Source organism: Penicillium cosmopolitanum, assembly GCF_028827165.1.
Source record: "Penicillium cosmopolitanum strain IBT 29677 chromosome Unknown utg000009l:1.0-9042332.0:1.0-9050551.0, whole genome shotgun sequence".
Taxonomy (NCBI): Eukaryota; Fungi; Ascomycota; class Eurotiomycetes; order Eurotiales; family Aspergillaceae; genus Penicillium; species Penicillium cosmopolitanum.
The window spans coordinates 9,004,950-9,020,303 of record NW_026622679.1 but is presented as its reverse complement, the minus strand read 5'-3'; the positions used below and the strand labels follow the sequence as shown (position 1 = coordinate 9,020,303).

Genomic DNA, 15,354 nt, shown 5'->3' with positions numbered 1-15,354 from the left:
GTCTACGGTAGACGTTGTCTTAAAGCTTTCTTTTTATACGGCTTGTAGATCCTACTTAACGAGCTAGAGTTATTACCAAAGATATTACTTCTCGTCGTAGGTTTGGATATATAATTCTTATTTTACAGGACGTTGGGTAATCTTGTTAAAGCAAAGTATATCTCGTAGTTGTCCAGAGCAGCCGTATCATATATAGAAACATATGGCACCTATATCGTCTTAACTTACTTATATCCTTTCTATCTGACTAAGTAAGAAGTAGAGCTACTTGTATTTTTCCTATACCTAAGAATTTTCTTAATCTCGTACTTCTTATTATCTAACCCTATAAACTTATACTCAGTTAATCCAGATAGAGGCTTTTTATAGGCCTAACCCAGAATACCGACGGGGTTAAAAGGCAGCTGCTCTGCGCCTGTAGATTCCGGGCCTACTACCCGTTGGTAATTATCTTATATTACATCTGCGTTAAGAGATAATCCAAAACTAGATAAATATAGAAATCCGGTATCTGTACTAGTTAAAGAAACACAATATAAAAGGGTACCTTTAAAAAGCTAGGAAAGAAACTATAATTAATCTCCAGCCGGTATATACAGAAATTATAAACGAACGGTCGCAAAGGAACAGCTTTAATAATTTAGAGGATAGGCTTCCTTATTTAGAAGTTAATAATAGCTATTCCTTGCCTTCTTCTTTTGGGGATCCGGCCGCTTTGTTGATAGGTGCTTTTTATAATGCAAAGTCGCTAAGAGTTCTATTTCGTTTTTACTTATTTGTAGAACTATATTCGCGCCCAGACATTGTAAGCCTACTGAAAAGGGTAAAGTAGCTGTTGAGCTATCTTAGAAAACAGCCGCCTTCTCTATCTCCTCGCTATAATTAGAGCTTATACTGCTATAAGTAATTACAGAATTAATATTTATATTACCGGGATCTTCTTAAATCCAGATTAGTGATTTTAACGAAGATATCTATATAGTATTGTTAAGATTATTGCCAAAAGATACTACTGGGGATATCTCTGTTTTACCCTGGCTAGGTTAGAAATCTGGCGGAGATTTCTCGTTTAAGCATACCTCTATCAGAGGGCAAGCAGGAAGTAGATAATACTGTATATAGTCGGCGTCCTTCGGTAATATAGCTGGAGTCTGATCGCAAGAGACTTATAGGCTAATAGCTGCTACTGAGACAGGGCTCGGATAGCGACAAATATCCTTGTTGCGCTGTAAATATTGTTGTTTGTCATAAAATAGATCCTATACACGAAAAACTTTTAATACGGAAAGTTGTATTTGCTATATTTACCGATAAAGTAGAAACTTAGTAGGTACTTAAATTAAAAGATAACTGTACTTATAGAGTACAGGATATAGTATAAAATTAAATTTTGAAAGGATAGAAGGATAGGATAGAAGGGGAATGTAGGGAATGTACAAGGGTAAGGAAAATAGGTAATTAGTGTAGAATAGGTAGAGGGAAAAGGAAATTATATAGTTTAGTTCTGCTCTTAGGATATATACTTACTCCCCTTTATAGATACAGCCTAACAGACATATAAAACTACAACTAAGGAGTTGTTGGTATTAGTAGGCCAGAATTACCAGCCTCGTACAATAGGTATATTAGCTTAGGTACGAAATAAAACTAGCATAGACCACAGAGTTACTTCTCAGGTTGTAGATACATTATTCGCTATACAGATCTACCGTAGCTCAGACCAACCTAACAGGGATTATCTCTGATCTACTTATCTAAGTCCTGCTCATATTTTAGGCTCTCTAAAAGACTTCAGTACGCTATTTTCGCCATTAGGTTATTCTATAGTACCCTAGCTTAGGATAATACATCTAGGTAGGCCAAACTAACAGGGAAAACTTATAAGGGGTGCCGATTCGCTCCTTATAAATCTAATTATAGGGCAAAGTAGCCCTTTGGCAAATTTCCAGGGTAGCATTCAGTGTTTTAGAATTACCGTAAAACCTTATACGGCTAGGGGGTCGTTGTAAGGTCGGGCCAAAGAAGCTATCGCAAGCTCCCACAGGGGTCTTTGTTTAGCAGGCGTATATCTGACGAAGAAGCTGAAAAGATATCTGCAAACGTAGTTTTCTAGTAGTTAAGATATAGCATAAAAGCGAAGTCCAGTCTCTACGATTTAAGGTATGATCGTCCAGAGGGCGGCTACGTTCTATAAGGTGAGGTACTTTGGCGTCGGATAGAGCAGTATTTTCAGCGTATAACTAAGGGAGGGGTTAAGTTTGAGTAGAGCTCCGATACGGGTAGTTGTTTAGGGGCTATAGGAAAAGGGGAAGGGGCAACGCAAAGGAAAAGAAGAAGAAAGTACGTAGATTAAGTCGTAAAGAGGGAGAGCGGCGTTTTATAGATAGAGTGCAAACAACTAAGGCAGTAAAAGCGGCCAGTAGAGGCCCTATACCCGAACAGGGGCAGAGCAGGCCTGCTAGGCTCGGAGCAGAAGGGGGCGGGCGGAAGTAAGCAGGCGGTTAGTGGTGACAGAACAACGGTGTAATAGGAGCGGGTTTCGGCGCCCCGCTAACCGTCACAATGTATACTATTTTAACCGATAATAAAGCTAAGAAATTTAACTTATAGCTTATAGAAGCTATATTTTAATACTTTAATAAATAGTTATACCTTCTGCAGCCTTTTAAGTATAAGACTTAGATATTTTGTATACTCTTTATATATCTTTAAGAAGATAAGAATATTATTAAGGTATATAATATAAATAGTGTTAAGGAGGCTATAGAGCACAGTATAGATATAACTTTAAAACGTTATAGGTACGTTAGTAAGGCTTAGACATCGCCAGAACCCATGTCAACCATGACCCAACCCAACCCAACCCAGCCCAAAATGGGTTTTGGGTCCAATTCTATAACCCAGTGATGGGTTTTGGGTTGAGGCCCTTAACCCAAAACCCACATGGGGACCCACTGGGTCCCCATTTTGGTGTAAACAGGACAAATATGCCAAGCCTTCAAATACTGTATGTATCAGAGCTGTTTTTAGGCCTTATATATAGGTACTTTTGGTTTTTTATTTAATAATATTATTATTTTATATTGAATATATATATATTACAGGTTACAAGGGTTAAAAAAAAGTATATTAAAAAATAAAATAAATTACAGAGTTCTATAGTAAAGATAGTGGTAGACCCTACTAGATTATATATATATCTTTACGAAAAGTCTTACTTTTTTAATAACTTTTTTAATACTTAATATTTAGATCCTATATTTTAAATATAAAATAATTAGTATTATATAAAGCTATATATAAAATATTAAGATCTAAATCCTTCTAGAAAAAAAAGATATAAAAAGATATAATATTAGTATTTGAATACACAACATAAAAATTATGAAAAATTATGTAAAAATTATGCCAAAATGGGTCCAAATGGGTCGAAATGGGTTACCCATTTATAACCCACTGGGTTTTGGGTTGGGTTGGGTTCTAGCTACTATAACCCAAAACCCAGTGGGTTGGGTTTTGGGTCGGCATGTTCAACCCAAAATGGGTTATTAGACCTTGCCAAAGCCCGGGCCGGGCCTCAGTTTCAGGCCCGAGCCCGTGGGCCGGGCTTCTATAGGGGCCCGCGGCCCGGGCTACGGGCTGCCTTGGCGGCCTGCGGCCCGCGACTAGCGGCCCGTGGGCCTCAGTTTTAGGCCTGAGCCCGTAGGCCCTACAGCCCGCAGGCCGGGCCATAGGCCCCTGAAAAGCCCGTTGGGCCTGCGACCTGCCTATTTAGGAAGGAATCCTATGCATAACTTATCAAAAATTTAATCAGTCTTATGCATTTCTTACAGCTGTATTAGATTGTTTTTATTTTATATATTTTTGTAAGGATTTAGCTCTAAACCCCAGCCTAAGTATTCTATATCTATGGATACTACATAATTTGAAAGAATGTAAGTTCAGTACGATACTATTTTGAACTACTCCTGATATTCTAATCTGCTAAAGGATAACTATCTAGGCTCGCAGCTCTAACAGCTCCTCATCCCCAATCATTAAGCCGTCATCATCACTGTCCTCTGCAGCCATCTCTTCAGTAGTATCCGCCATCTTCATAGGTAGACCTGCTTCTCTCCGGTAGAAGAAAGAATTATTACCAAACGCATACTTCTCCATCTTCTTCATCTCTCCAAATGCAATACAAAAGCGTTTACAGGCAACCGTACGCCAGCTGCGAATCATAGACTGGGCCTTATCGGAATCGGGCCCAAAGAGGACGTTAAGATCGCTAGCAACGATTAGGCTGGTCTACTTTTGCCGTCCGACCAAACAAGATAACATCTCTGTCATAGTTCGTAACTGGGTAGTAGCAGGAAAGACGTAGGCCATCTTGCCATACTTTGCAGAGGTGTAGCCCGATGGCGTCTTAGGGGCAGATAGCAGATCCTAATGGGCCACTGAGAGTTCCTCCCACTCTCCTAATTCTAGTATATCTAAAGTCATACCATTATCGCGTACCCTGATAAACCATAGAAGAATAGTACGGCGACAGATAGTAGCTGGTCCAGTAGAGCCATAAGGGATAGTAGGGAGGCTTAGTCGAACGTCCCCAGCGTAGCAGACCTATTAGACCCAGGTAGTTAGTAGAGATACTGTATAAGATATTAACAGTTTTATATACCTACTTCGTCCATTTGGTTTTGTACTTGGCAGCATCCTCCGCAGTCCACATTGTAGCATCGATTCCCTGTACTAATCTATTCTTTTGCTTCTTGCCCTGTGCGGCACAACGTTGTTTAACGTCCTTCTACTAATCAGCGATATAACGGTACATCTTAGGCAAGACCTCTATGCAGTTGAGGTTATCTTCATCACAGAGCGAAACAGAGCCTTGTAGAATATTCCCGCTACGGCCTGTCTGCACAAAATCATCGATATTAATATCGATGTGCCGAAAGAACGTCTTCTCTCCTGCCTGCGTACTCTTCATATAGTATAGAAAAGAGATCAAACGGTAGGCATGATCAGGCCTAAAGTAGACATAGCAGAGATAGTATATAATATCTTAGCGAATAAGCTGCTGGCCAAGAGCGTACTACATCACCCGGTTCTATCTAAGACGAGGACGGTTTGGTTGCTAGCGAAAGTAATATTCGTACATTTCGATCTTATCCTGGATTAGAGGCATAATACCCCCAGGGTGCTCTCTATCCTAATCCTCAGAGAGATAGCTGAACAGACCAGGAATAATAATCGATCCGTTGCGCTCTATCTCATCTGGCAGCTGCTTAGCCAGTATACTCTAAGACCTTAGGGTCTTTTTAGGAAAAATACGGTAAATCAGCTCAAGAGAAGTAAGCCAGTCACATTTGGCAAAGTCAGCGATCAAAGGCTGAGTTATTGCGTAGGCCTATCGGTAAAAGCTACGGTTGCCATCAGAGGTTAGATCAGGTTTCGGCTGAAACCAAGGCTTTGTTTTCACAACATAGTCAAACAAATCTAAGTACTGATACAGATAGCTAATACGCATAGTCATGTTCTTGTAGCCTTTGCTATTAGTATTTATATCAAATAGCTCAAAGAGCTTAAATGTATGTTCACGGCAAATTAACTGCTTATTAATAAAACCAACTAAATAGATTATCTTCCTAATAGTCTGCAACATCACTAGCTTCGTACGCAGAGTCCCTGCCTTAACGGCAGTATTGATAATCCGATTTATACTACTGCATTGAACAGTATACATACAATCAGTAGGTAGCTTTCGTAGGACAACTGCTGCTACAGGGCCTGATTAGACTGCTGTTGCAGGATCTAGTTGTACAGTTATTGCTAGAGGAGGAATAGATAACATATCTTCTATTGTGGTATCCTCTGGCAGAGGAGGAATCTAAGAGTTACCTACATCTTCTATGTTGATATCAGGGTTCAGAGCTGGCACAGGTGTATTCGAAACAGTACGAATGCGAGGCGAAGCAATGGTAACGTTACTATCGTTATCACTGCCGGCACCGGGATCGTCGTCTTGGTTATTAGGATCATTACCCTTACTATACTTACAACAGAAGCCGTCTTAGCTAATCTGTAAGTTGCAGGAGCAGATCTTTCTGGCTCTAGGTTTTTTAAATTAACGTTGATTAACAACCTTTTTAAGATCCCCCTAGGTGATTTGCTTCTGGCTGTAATTACCCTGCTTTCCGCCACTAATTCGCTTAATTATGGTATTGTTCACAGTATTCCGGACGTTATCGAATAGAAGCTTAGCGTTGAGTATCTTGCTGAGAACATCAAATATTGATTTCGTGCGAAGGTAAATCAGAAGGGACTGAGCACGGTTACCCTATTTGCGGATTGCTCTCTGGCGAAGGGAATCTATAGTCTTCCGTTAAGCAGCGCAGCGCTAGGCGATCTTAGCCACCTCCTTCTATTTCTCTTCGAATTGATAAATATTATAAGTACCTTCGTAGACCTTGTAGTTCTGAGCCTAGGTATGAATATCACAAAGAACCTGCTCAATCGTATTAAGTTACTTAAATACAACATCATGATAATTATTGATAATGCGATAGGCATCTGTCTTTAGAATAGAGCTTAGCCACTGCAGAAGCTCTTCGGTAGTCTTAAAGTACTTATTGCCGATAGTAAGGCTACTAAGGATCTCTGCTGAATCAGAGATCAGAGGCAACGGGGCCTTGGTGGTTTGGCGGAGGGCTAGAGACATCTTGTAGCTGAGGCTTTCGTGGCTGTGGCTGTTGTCGGTGTGGCTGTTGTCGGTATGGCTGTTGTCGGTATTGTTGACAGTTTCGATTAGCGAAGGTCTCTTAGGGACTTAGGAACGAAATATCCGGCTTGATTACGTCCTAGGACATAAAGAAATACCCTTTTTGCGAACAAAGGATAGAGCAGAAGGTAGTCTAGGTCTTGGTTTTGTTAAAGAATCAAAGGTTTCGAAGTAAAAGGGTGAAAGGAAACGAGATAAAAGGGAGAAGTTTAAAGAAGTTAAGTTTTAAATAATATTAAAAGAAGCTTATATATACTTTGCAGGCTTTTGATTAGCCAGCTTTCGACGGCCAAAAAGGGAAGTTAGTAATCAAGGAAGGTACGCCTAAAGGGGAAGTCTTCTATAGAAGGAAGGCACGACCTATAACGGGAGGGGAAGATGCCTTGTAAACCAGGCCAGGCTATATCTTTCCGCCGAAAGATAATCCTCTAGGCAGCAGCCGCAGTAAGAGATATCTAGAAAGTACTGGCTATACTGGTAGCGCTGGGAATTATTAGATATAAATTAATAAGGAGGCCTTAAAGATATAAGCCTTACTAACCAGGCCAGGCTATATCTTTCTGCCGAAAGATAATCCTCTAGGCAGCGGCTACGGAAAGAGATATCCAGGAAGTACTAGCTAAGACATAACCTAGGACAGGAGGGAAGATACCTTGTAAACCAGGCCAAGCTATATCTTTCCGCCGAAAGATAATCCTCTAGGCAGCGTCTGCAGTAAGAGATATCTAGGAAGTACTGGCTATACTAGTAGCGCTGGGAATTATCAGATATAAACTAATAAGGAGGCCTTCAAGATATAAGCTATACTAACCAGATTATAGTACATTTATCAAAAAGATAATATTTAATAACGCCAGCAAGGTTGCTTTGCTAGTATCAGTCCTGGATACTATAGTTATCAGTAGCAAACTTATAATCTTTAGAAGTTCTTACAGAGAACGCGTCTTTTGCGGAAAACGCGTCTTTTGCAATACGTACCGATCGACGTATACCTGCTTATTTTTATATTTAGTAAGGTAAGGATTATTTATCGATTTAATAACAGACCTTTTAAGGCTGCAGTGCTAATATTTTAGCTGAAACCTATGCTTTATAGGGATGTCATATCTTGTTGAGGCAGAAGGGGACTTATTAAAGAATAAGAGATAGGCTCGAAGTGTAAAACAGAACCTTGGCCTAGCAACCGCCTATATAGTTATATAACATAATTACGTTAATCATACCTCAGGCTAAGCTAGTAGTAATTTTGCTCCTAAGTCAAAGATATATATCTTTCACTGATGTATCTATATCTAATTTCTAGCAGGGCCTATACTACAAGACTAAATTAGCTTAATATAGATATTTAACAAAATCAAAAATACTGTTACGATAAGATAATTTACAGGATTTTAAAAATATTATTTGTTCCAGGGTAACTTTTATCTCTAGGGAGTTCTTTTTACCAGAAGTTATCATTAAGTACTGGTCGAATGTCGATTTTAGGCCGAGTGTAGTCAATAGGCCCGCAGGCCAGCAGGCCCGCGGGCCGTCCCTATACAGATTAACCCTAGGTACCCGCTTTATCTTAAGCCAGGAGTTAATCAGTATCTAAGAGTTTCTGCTGCCTAAACCTAGTTTGTATATCCGCTCTGTGATCTTCTTATTTTCTGATACGTAGTCTCTCTACCCTTCTGCCTAACAGCCCTTACTTAAATCCCTGCTAATTTAAATACTGACAATATAATTACTAGGCTTGCTACTAGACGTACGCTAGGTTTGGCACTAGCTATACCCTATTATCCACTTCCCTGCATCCCTGAATATATTAATCAGATATATAAACTAGACAGCCTTAAAGTATCATAAGATACTACCCTAATTATTCTGCTGAAAGCAAAGCTACCCCTATCTTTCTACCCAGAGATAAGCACCCATAATCTTTCCGCCGAAAGACCTACTAGACAAAGAGAGTTTTTAGAGGTCAGCAGGCTTTTTACTGGCCTATAGGCTTTTAGACAGCCTACAAAATCTGCTACATCCTTTCTTTCTAATTAATTATGGATCTTAAGCTACTATCTTCTAAATATTTCATACTTTTATAAATAGATATAAGGCTTTTAAGACATCTAAGCTACCAGCGGCCAGTTCCTACTCTTACTTATGTCTTAATTCTCTCAGCTTTCAGCAGACCAGACATCTGTTTTTGATAAAGATACCCTACCAGACTCTTTGTCAGATACACCTCTTATAATTCCTATCGACCCCTTACCTAGCAAGGCTTCCTACCTACTTCTACCCTCTGACACGCTATCCGATACATACTTAGTCGCCCCTTCAGCCAGTACTTTATATCTTCTGAATTAGCTAGGAGGCCCAAACCCTATCCCACAGAAAATTCAATAAGTTACCCTCTACTACAAACATCGCTATCGCACCTACGCTATCTACAACATAACAAAGGATTCAGAGCTTTTTTTATCTTAGTAGCTTCGAACCGACTATAGACGTACAAACAGGATACGCTAGGATGCTGAACAGAGCTCTAGCTTATAGCAGGGATTTCAACAAGTGGCAGAGGCAGATTTAGGTATACCAAGAGTACTCTGTCAGGCTTGTCAGACTATCCTAAAGCACCCTAAAGGTAGTGGTAGTTTGACTACAATAAGCCGCTATTTTAAAGGCCTAAGTTGTAAGACTTCTCATAAACAGAATAAGATTAAGAAGTTTACAAAACCGGTAAGCTACCCTATCTATATACTATTCTAATAAATATCTCTAGTTTACTAATCAAGATATTATTTATAGGTTGCCAATCATACTACCCAGATTACTACTGCTTCATAGAACGCTGCTCAACTACGTCTCATCTCTTAATCCTATCTCCTATTTTAACTACTTACATATCCTGACTTCATTAAGTTAATACAAATAGCACAACAGATATCTTTAAGGCTTCTGATTCTAAGCCCTAAGGCTACAAAGCTTAAGCTTAGCCTTACAGTAACACAGCGCCAGGAGAAGATGCTAGAGTTACTTCCTAGGGAAAATAAGCTTTTAATTACCCTTAACTGCTGGACCTCTCTATTCCAGCAGGCCTTTATAGTAATTACTGCCTATTTTATTAACGCTGATTAGAACTATCGAGAGCTCTTACTTAGCTTTGAGCCTCTTTCCGGGGAATATTTAGGTCCTAACCTTGCAAAGGTCCTAATTATAATTCTGCAGAAGCATAAGCTATTAGACCGGGTCCTTACGGTTACTACTGACAATATATCTAATAATAAAACATTAATACAAAGTCTTCACGAATCTGAGGAGCTAGAGCCTTTTCGTAAGCAGATACAAATCGTCTGGATTCTATGTCTTACATATGTTATACAGCTTGCGTTGAATCAGCTTCTTGGCCGTATAAAAGCATCGCCAAAAAATGATACAACTGAGTACTGGTCGAATAAGAAGGACTAAGCAATACGTAAAAATCAGAGGAAAAGAGAGATTACCTATACTCTTAAGAAAGTAAGTATTAATCCTTTCCTTATATTAGAGAAAGACTAAATACTAATATACTATATTTCTAGGTTTGCAGTCTTGTAATCTATATTAATGCGAGCTCTAAACGTTGTAAGAGCTTTCTGAATCTCCAGCCTGATTAACACAGGATTCTTCTAATTTAAGATATTAGAATACACTGGAACTCTACCTTTCTGATGCTTCGCCGAGCAAAACGTCTACGGCTTTTCTTTGATTAATTCTGTCTTAAAAAGAATACCTTATACCTTATGCTTAATCAAGAGCAATAGCGCTAAGTAGATTATCTTCTTTAGATTACAGATCCTTTCTTTAAATATACAATAGCCCTCTCCAGAACAAAGGATATTATAATTTATTTGGTCTTTACAATTTATAATCAGCTATTTGATCATCTGGAGAAATCTATCAATTAACTTAGCAGGAAAAGGGTTTCTTGGAAGAAGCTAATGCTTACTGCTCTTGAGGCTGTACAGGAAAAGCTTGATAAATACTATTCTCAGACTTATGACTCTTATAGTGATCTTTTTGCTATTGCAACAATCCTTCATCCTCAGAAAAAATTAAGATTCTTTACTACCCGCGAATAGGTACAAGGCAAAAATAATCCTATGCCCTAGGACCACAGATATCGACAATGTCTACAGCGGTATTTTAAGACCTACAAAAACCGACAACTTAATGTCCAGACTGATGATCTATATAAGAATAGCTCTGATCATGAAAGCTTTGATAATATTGAGTATTTAGTTGAAAGCTCAGTAGTAGGAGATCTACAGCAAAACGATCAGGATGAAGTCAGTCGGTATCTTAACGCAGGTCTGTCTCTAATTATTCAATATGAGAAAAGCTGTTACTAAGTATTTATAGGAATACAAAAAGCGAAGAGTATTCTAACTTACTGGAAGGATTATCAACAAGAATATCCTTTACTTGCATGTCTTGCAAAGGACTTTCTTGCTGCCCCTGCAACTGGTACAGGTGTTAAGTGCCTATTCAACTCAGCTCGTAATATTTGCCATTATCGACGTAGCTCACTGAATCCTACAACAATTCAGGATCTTATAATGCTGAATTGCACCTCTGATTTTGAGAATAAAACTGCAGATTTGATGATTCAAGAAGCATATCTCTTACAACAAGATATAGAAGCAGAGCGAGAGGAAAGAAGAGTATCAGGAGAGAAAGATAAGCTAGAGCCTATTAGTGATAATGAGGAGGAGGATACAGCTTAGGTTGAACAAGCCTCAGTAGTAGCTGTAGCAGATTAATCACTTAGTATACAGAGGACTATTGCTTGTGGATCTGAGCCTGATCAAGATAATTATTCTGACTCAGGATTACTTCCTCCACCAGAGACTCAGCTTCGAGTATCAGGCAGGAGCCGCAAACGGGCAAGACGCTATGATATGTTTGAACCGTACTAGTTAGACTTTAATGAAATTCTCTTTTTGAAACTATAATATATATCTTTGAGCTTTAATCATTACAATACAATACCTTAGAAATATGAATAACTTATGCACTATCAAATTTTCTAGTGTTTGTCCTGTTTACAGGCCCGTAGGCCGGGCCCGAAAGCCCGCAGGCCTTAGATTGAGGCCCGAGCCCGTGGGCCGGGCTTTACTAGCGGCCCGAAGCCCGTTACTAGCGGCCCGTGGGCCTTAGGTATAGGCCTGAGCCCGTGGGCCGGGCTATCCGGCCCGCCAAATTAGCGGCCCGGATAGGCCCGAGCCCAAAAGCCCGCGGGCTTTGGCAAGGCCTATGGGTTATGGCGATGTCTAGTAAGGCTAAAGGGTATAACTATATATTTAAAATAGCTATATCTTATACAGAAAACTATCTTCTATTCTTCTTCTTTTCGAATACAAATCTGATAGTATATATCCTATACGTCTATTTTACTAAGGAATCTGGCCCTAGAAAGACGGTTAAGAATCTTAGAGATAAGGGGCAGAGGGTACCGGTTTTTAACAGAAACTTTATTTAATCCTTAATAATCAACGTAGAGGTATAGTCCTCTATCCTTCTTAGGTATAAATAAAATAAGTATACCTACAGGGCTCTTAGAGGGTCAGATTTAACTGTTCTCTAGATTTTCGTTAAGATACTTCCGTAACTCTATAAGTTCTGCTTATAAGAGGGGGTAGATTAGGCCGTACAGAGGTAATATATCTTCTTTAAGGTTAATCGAATAATTAGTTTCTTTCTATAGCAGTATAATCTTAGAGTTTTACGCCTTAAATATATCCTAAAACGCTAATAACTTAGGGGAAATTTAATTCTGATTTGTAGTTAATTCTTCTTCTTCTTCTAGAGGAAGCTAGACTTCTTTAGATATTTTAATAACTATAAATATATAAGCTTAGTTTCTGTATCCTTTTTTAACTAGTAAGGTTCTAACTACTCTATTATCTCCTTCTTATATTTAAACTACTACTATTTTTGCTATAGGACTAATATAATTTGTATTTTCTGAATAGTTATATTTAATAACAGTACAGGGGACCTAGATAGACAGGGATCTCTGTTAACTATAATATAAGGACGTAAGAACTCTCGTTTGGTTTCTTAAGAGTTGTATATAATAATTAGAATAGTCTATATACTGTAGGTAGGGGTATCTTATTAACCTACTACTTCTAAAAGAAGAGTATTATACTTTACTTAATTAAAGTAATATTTCTAGACAAATTTATAGCTGATAAGATCTACCTCTATATAGATATTAATATCTGTATACGTTTCGATATTGTTTCAGATATAAATCAGAATATAGAGACGGACAACTGTTCCTACTTAAGACTAGGAGTTAGAACTTATAGGAGTTAGTTTAACTCTAGTACTTTTTCTAAGCTTTTCGACTAAGTATTGTTATAATAGTACTAGGGCCTTAAGTAGGTTTCCTAGATCCTAGCTCCTAGAGCTTTTAGCAGCAAATAATATTCGCTTACTTAGTAACCTAGCTTACTATAGTTAAAATAAGAGCTAGAGGGTATTTTATTAAAGAAACTAGATAGACTAGTTCTAATAACAGAGGTATAATTAGAATTATCTTTGTTTTAAGAGAGAAACGGGTAAGGTCTGTTTCTGAAATAAGAGAGGTTCGGATTTAAATTAAAGTTATTTTAATTTAGATTTAAATTAAAGTTGTTTTAATTTAGGTTTAAATTAAAGTTATTTTGATTTAGGTTTAATCTAGGACTATAAAAGCTTTTTAGGCATAAATACTCAGGACCCTTTTAATCTTATTCTTTACTATTAGACCGGTTTAGAAATAAGTTATTAAGTTGTAGGTATTTCGAGCTTAAATTCGAATTATTATTAAATAGATTACGCTTTTGTACCTTTGCTTTATTAAATTCCTATATACTCTGTACTTCTTCTACCTATTCTGCACAGGTAATAGGTATATTCTTTGTATATTATCGGATATATAGGGTTAACTACTGTTATAGCTTCGATATATAACAGTAAGCTTATTTATCTTAGAATACCTAGGGTAGATAATACTCTAGATCTGTAAGGCAATAGAAAAAATCTTCGGTTCTTCGTTGATTCGTTGGCAATAGTACTTTATCTTATCGCTAACTTCTCTGGTAAAGGTATTTTTGTTATATATTAGAGTAAGAGTCTATTCTTTAAAGTACTCCTAGTTACTAAGGTATTTATTATTATTATCCTTAAGGTATCTCTCTTCTGCAGTCTAATTATTTTTACAATTAGAATTAAGGTACTTAACTTCTATAAGGATCTTTATCTCCTTATCCTTATAAACCCTAGGATTACCTTAGAAGACGTAACTAAGTTAGAAGAGCTAATTTCCTTACTCTTAAATACTAAATAATCTCTTAAACTTATCGACCTCGAAACCCTCTACTTTCTTATATTTCTTAGCTTTAATTTGCCTGTAATTCGTAGGCAGGTTATTTAAGAAGTCTTCTGTATAAATTTCAGAGACTTAAGCAGTAAGTTCCTTAAGATATATATAAACTGCTAGGAACTCTTTAAGGCGCTTAATTTTACGCTTCTTTTCCTTCAGGCCCTCTTGATTAAGTTCTGTAACGCTTCTAGTTGTAGGTTTACTTATAATTCCTCAGATCTACATCCTGTATAGGGGAGAGGGTAACGATATATTAACAATGCGTTCGGCAGTCTTATAGATAGATATCTGGTCCGGTTCGGGTTCGATAGGGGTTCTAGGTTGATCCGGGATTAATTTAACTTCGGGCTGTCAAATAGCCAGAGGAGGCGTAGCGGGTTTAGAATAAGCGCTATCGTAAGAGGATACGGGGTTTCGATGCGTAGAGGGCACTATCTTTAATCCTTAGGTAGTCAATAAAGAAGAATTAGAATTATAATAGTTACTAAGTTATTAGGCTAGAGACCTGTAACTAGGCAAGGATATCGGATAGTAGAGATTAGATTAGACAGTTAATATACAGACTGATTCTTAAAGAGATCAAGAATCCTGAATACTTGTGGGATCTTAAATACATTAGGGTTTGGGTAGGCCTCGATATGCAGGTAACTCGAAGGGGATTCGGTTTCGGATCGGCGTCAAGTGTCGGAGGTGTTGTATACTCGGAATCCTGTGACATTTACTATAGTCTATATTTAGTAGATAGATTAAAGGGCTAGTCTATAAGGGTAAGTTTTCTGAGGAGTTTTAAATTTAGGACGTCCTAGTAATAAGTATAATTACTTATAACTAGTTAATATAATTACTTAATATTTTACGGATGTTAAGGTCAGAAATATATTTAGTCATTAGAGAGCTTTAAAGTATAATCAAACGGCTATATATTCTACGGTCGGAAATAACAATCTTGAATAAAACTACTAAAACTTGGATAAGGTGACTAAAAATTTGCAGAACTATGATTAATATTATTATAATTTCCTTACAGCTTTCAGAAGATAAAAAACCGGTATATTAGTAGTGGGAGGAGAGTTCTGAATAACAGTGTCCGTTTTCCTGAATAACTGTGTACGCTAGTCGATTTTCAGCCTAGCTCCCGCTCTCTTAACTATGGAGGGGTTCAGAATTATACTGTAGTTCAACGTAGAATAGTTATAGG

The 15,354-nt window shown here is 37.8% G+C and overlaps 2 protein-coding genes across 2 annotated transcripts; both read left to right on the top strand.

Annotated features, from left to right (window-relative positions):
• Positions 1-9,685: 9,685 nt before the first annotated feature.
• N7509_011472 (uncharacterized protein) lies at positions 9,686-10,863 on the top strand (the record flags this gene model as incomplete). Its single annotated transcript, XM_056636109.1, has 3 exons — positions 9,686-9,847; positions 9,881-10,185; positions 10,698-10,863. Coding segments are annotated over 3 exons (633 nt in total), but the record flags the coding sequence as incomplete, so codon positions are not given.
• Positions 10,864-10,910: 47 nt separating this feature from the next.
• N7509_011471 (uncharacterized protein) lies at positions 10,911-11,508 on the top strand (the record flags this gene model as incomplete). The annotated part of the gene is given in 3 exon segments (XM_056636108.1): positions 10,911-10,922; positions 10,933-11,092; positions 11,144-11,508. The coding sequence occupies 3 exon segments, from the start codon at positions 10,911-10,913 to the stop codon at positions 11,506-11,508; spliced, it is 537 nt and encodes a 178-aa protein (XP_056486728.1).
• Positions 11,509-15,354: the final 3,846 nt, after the last annotated feature.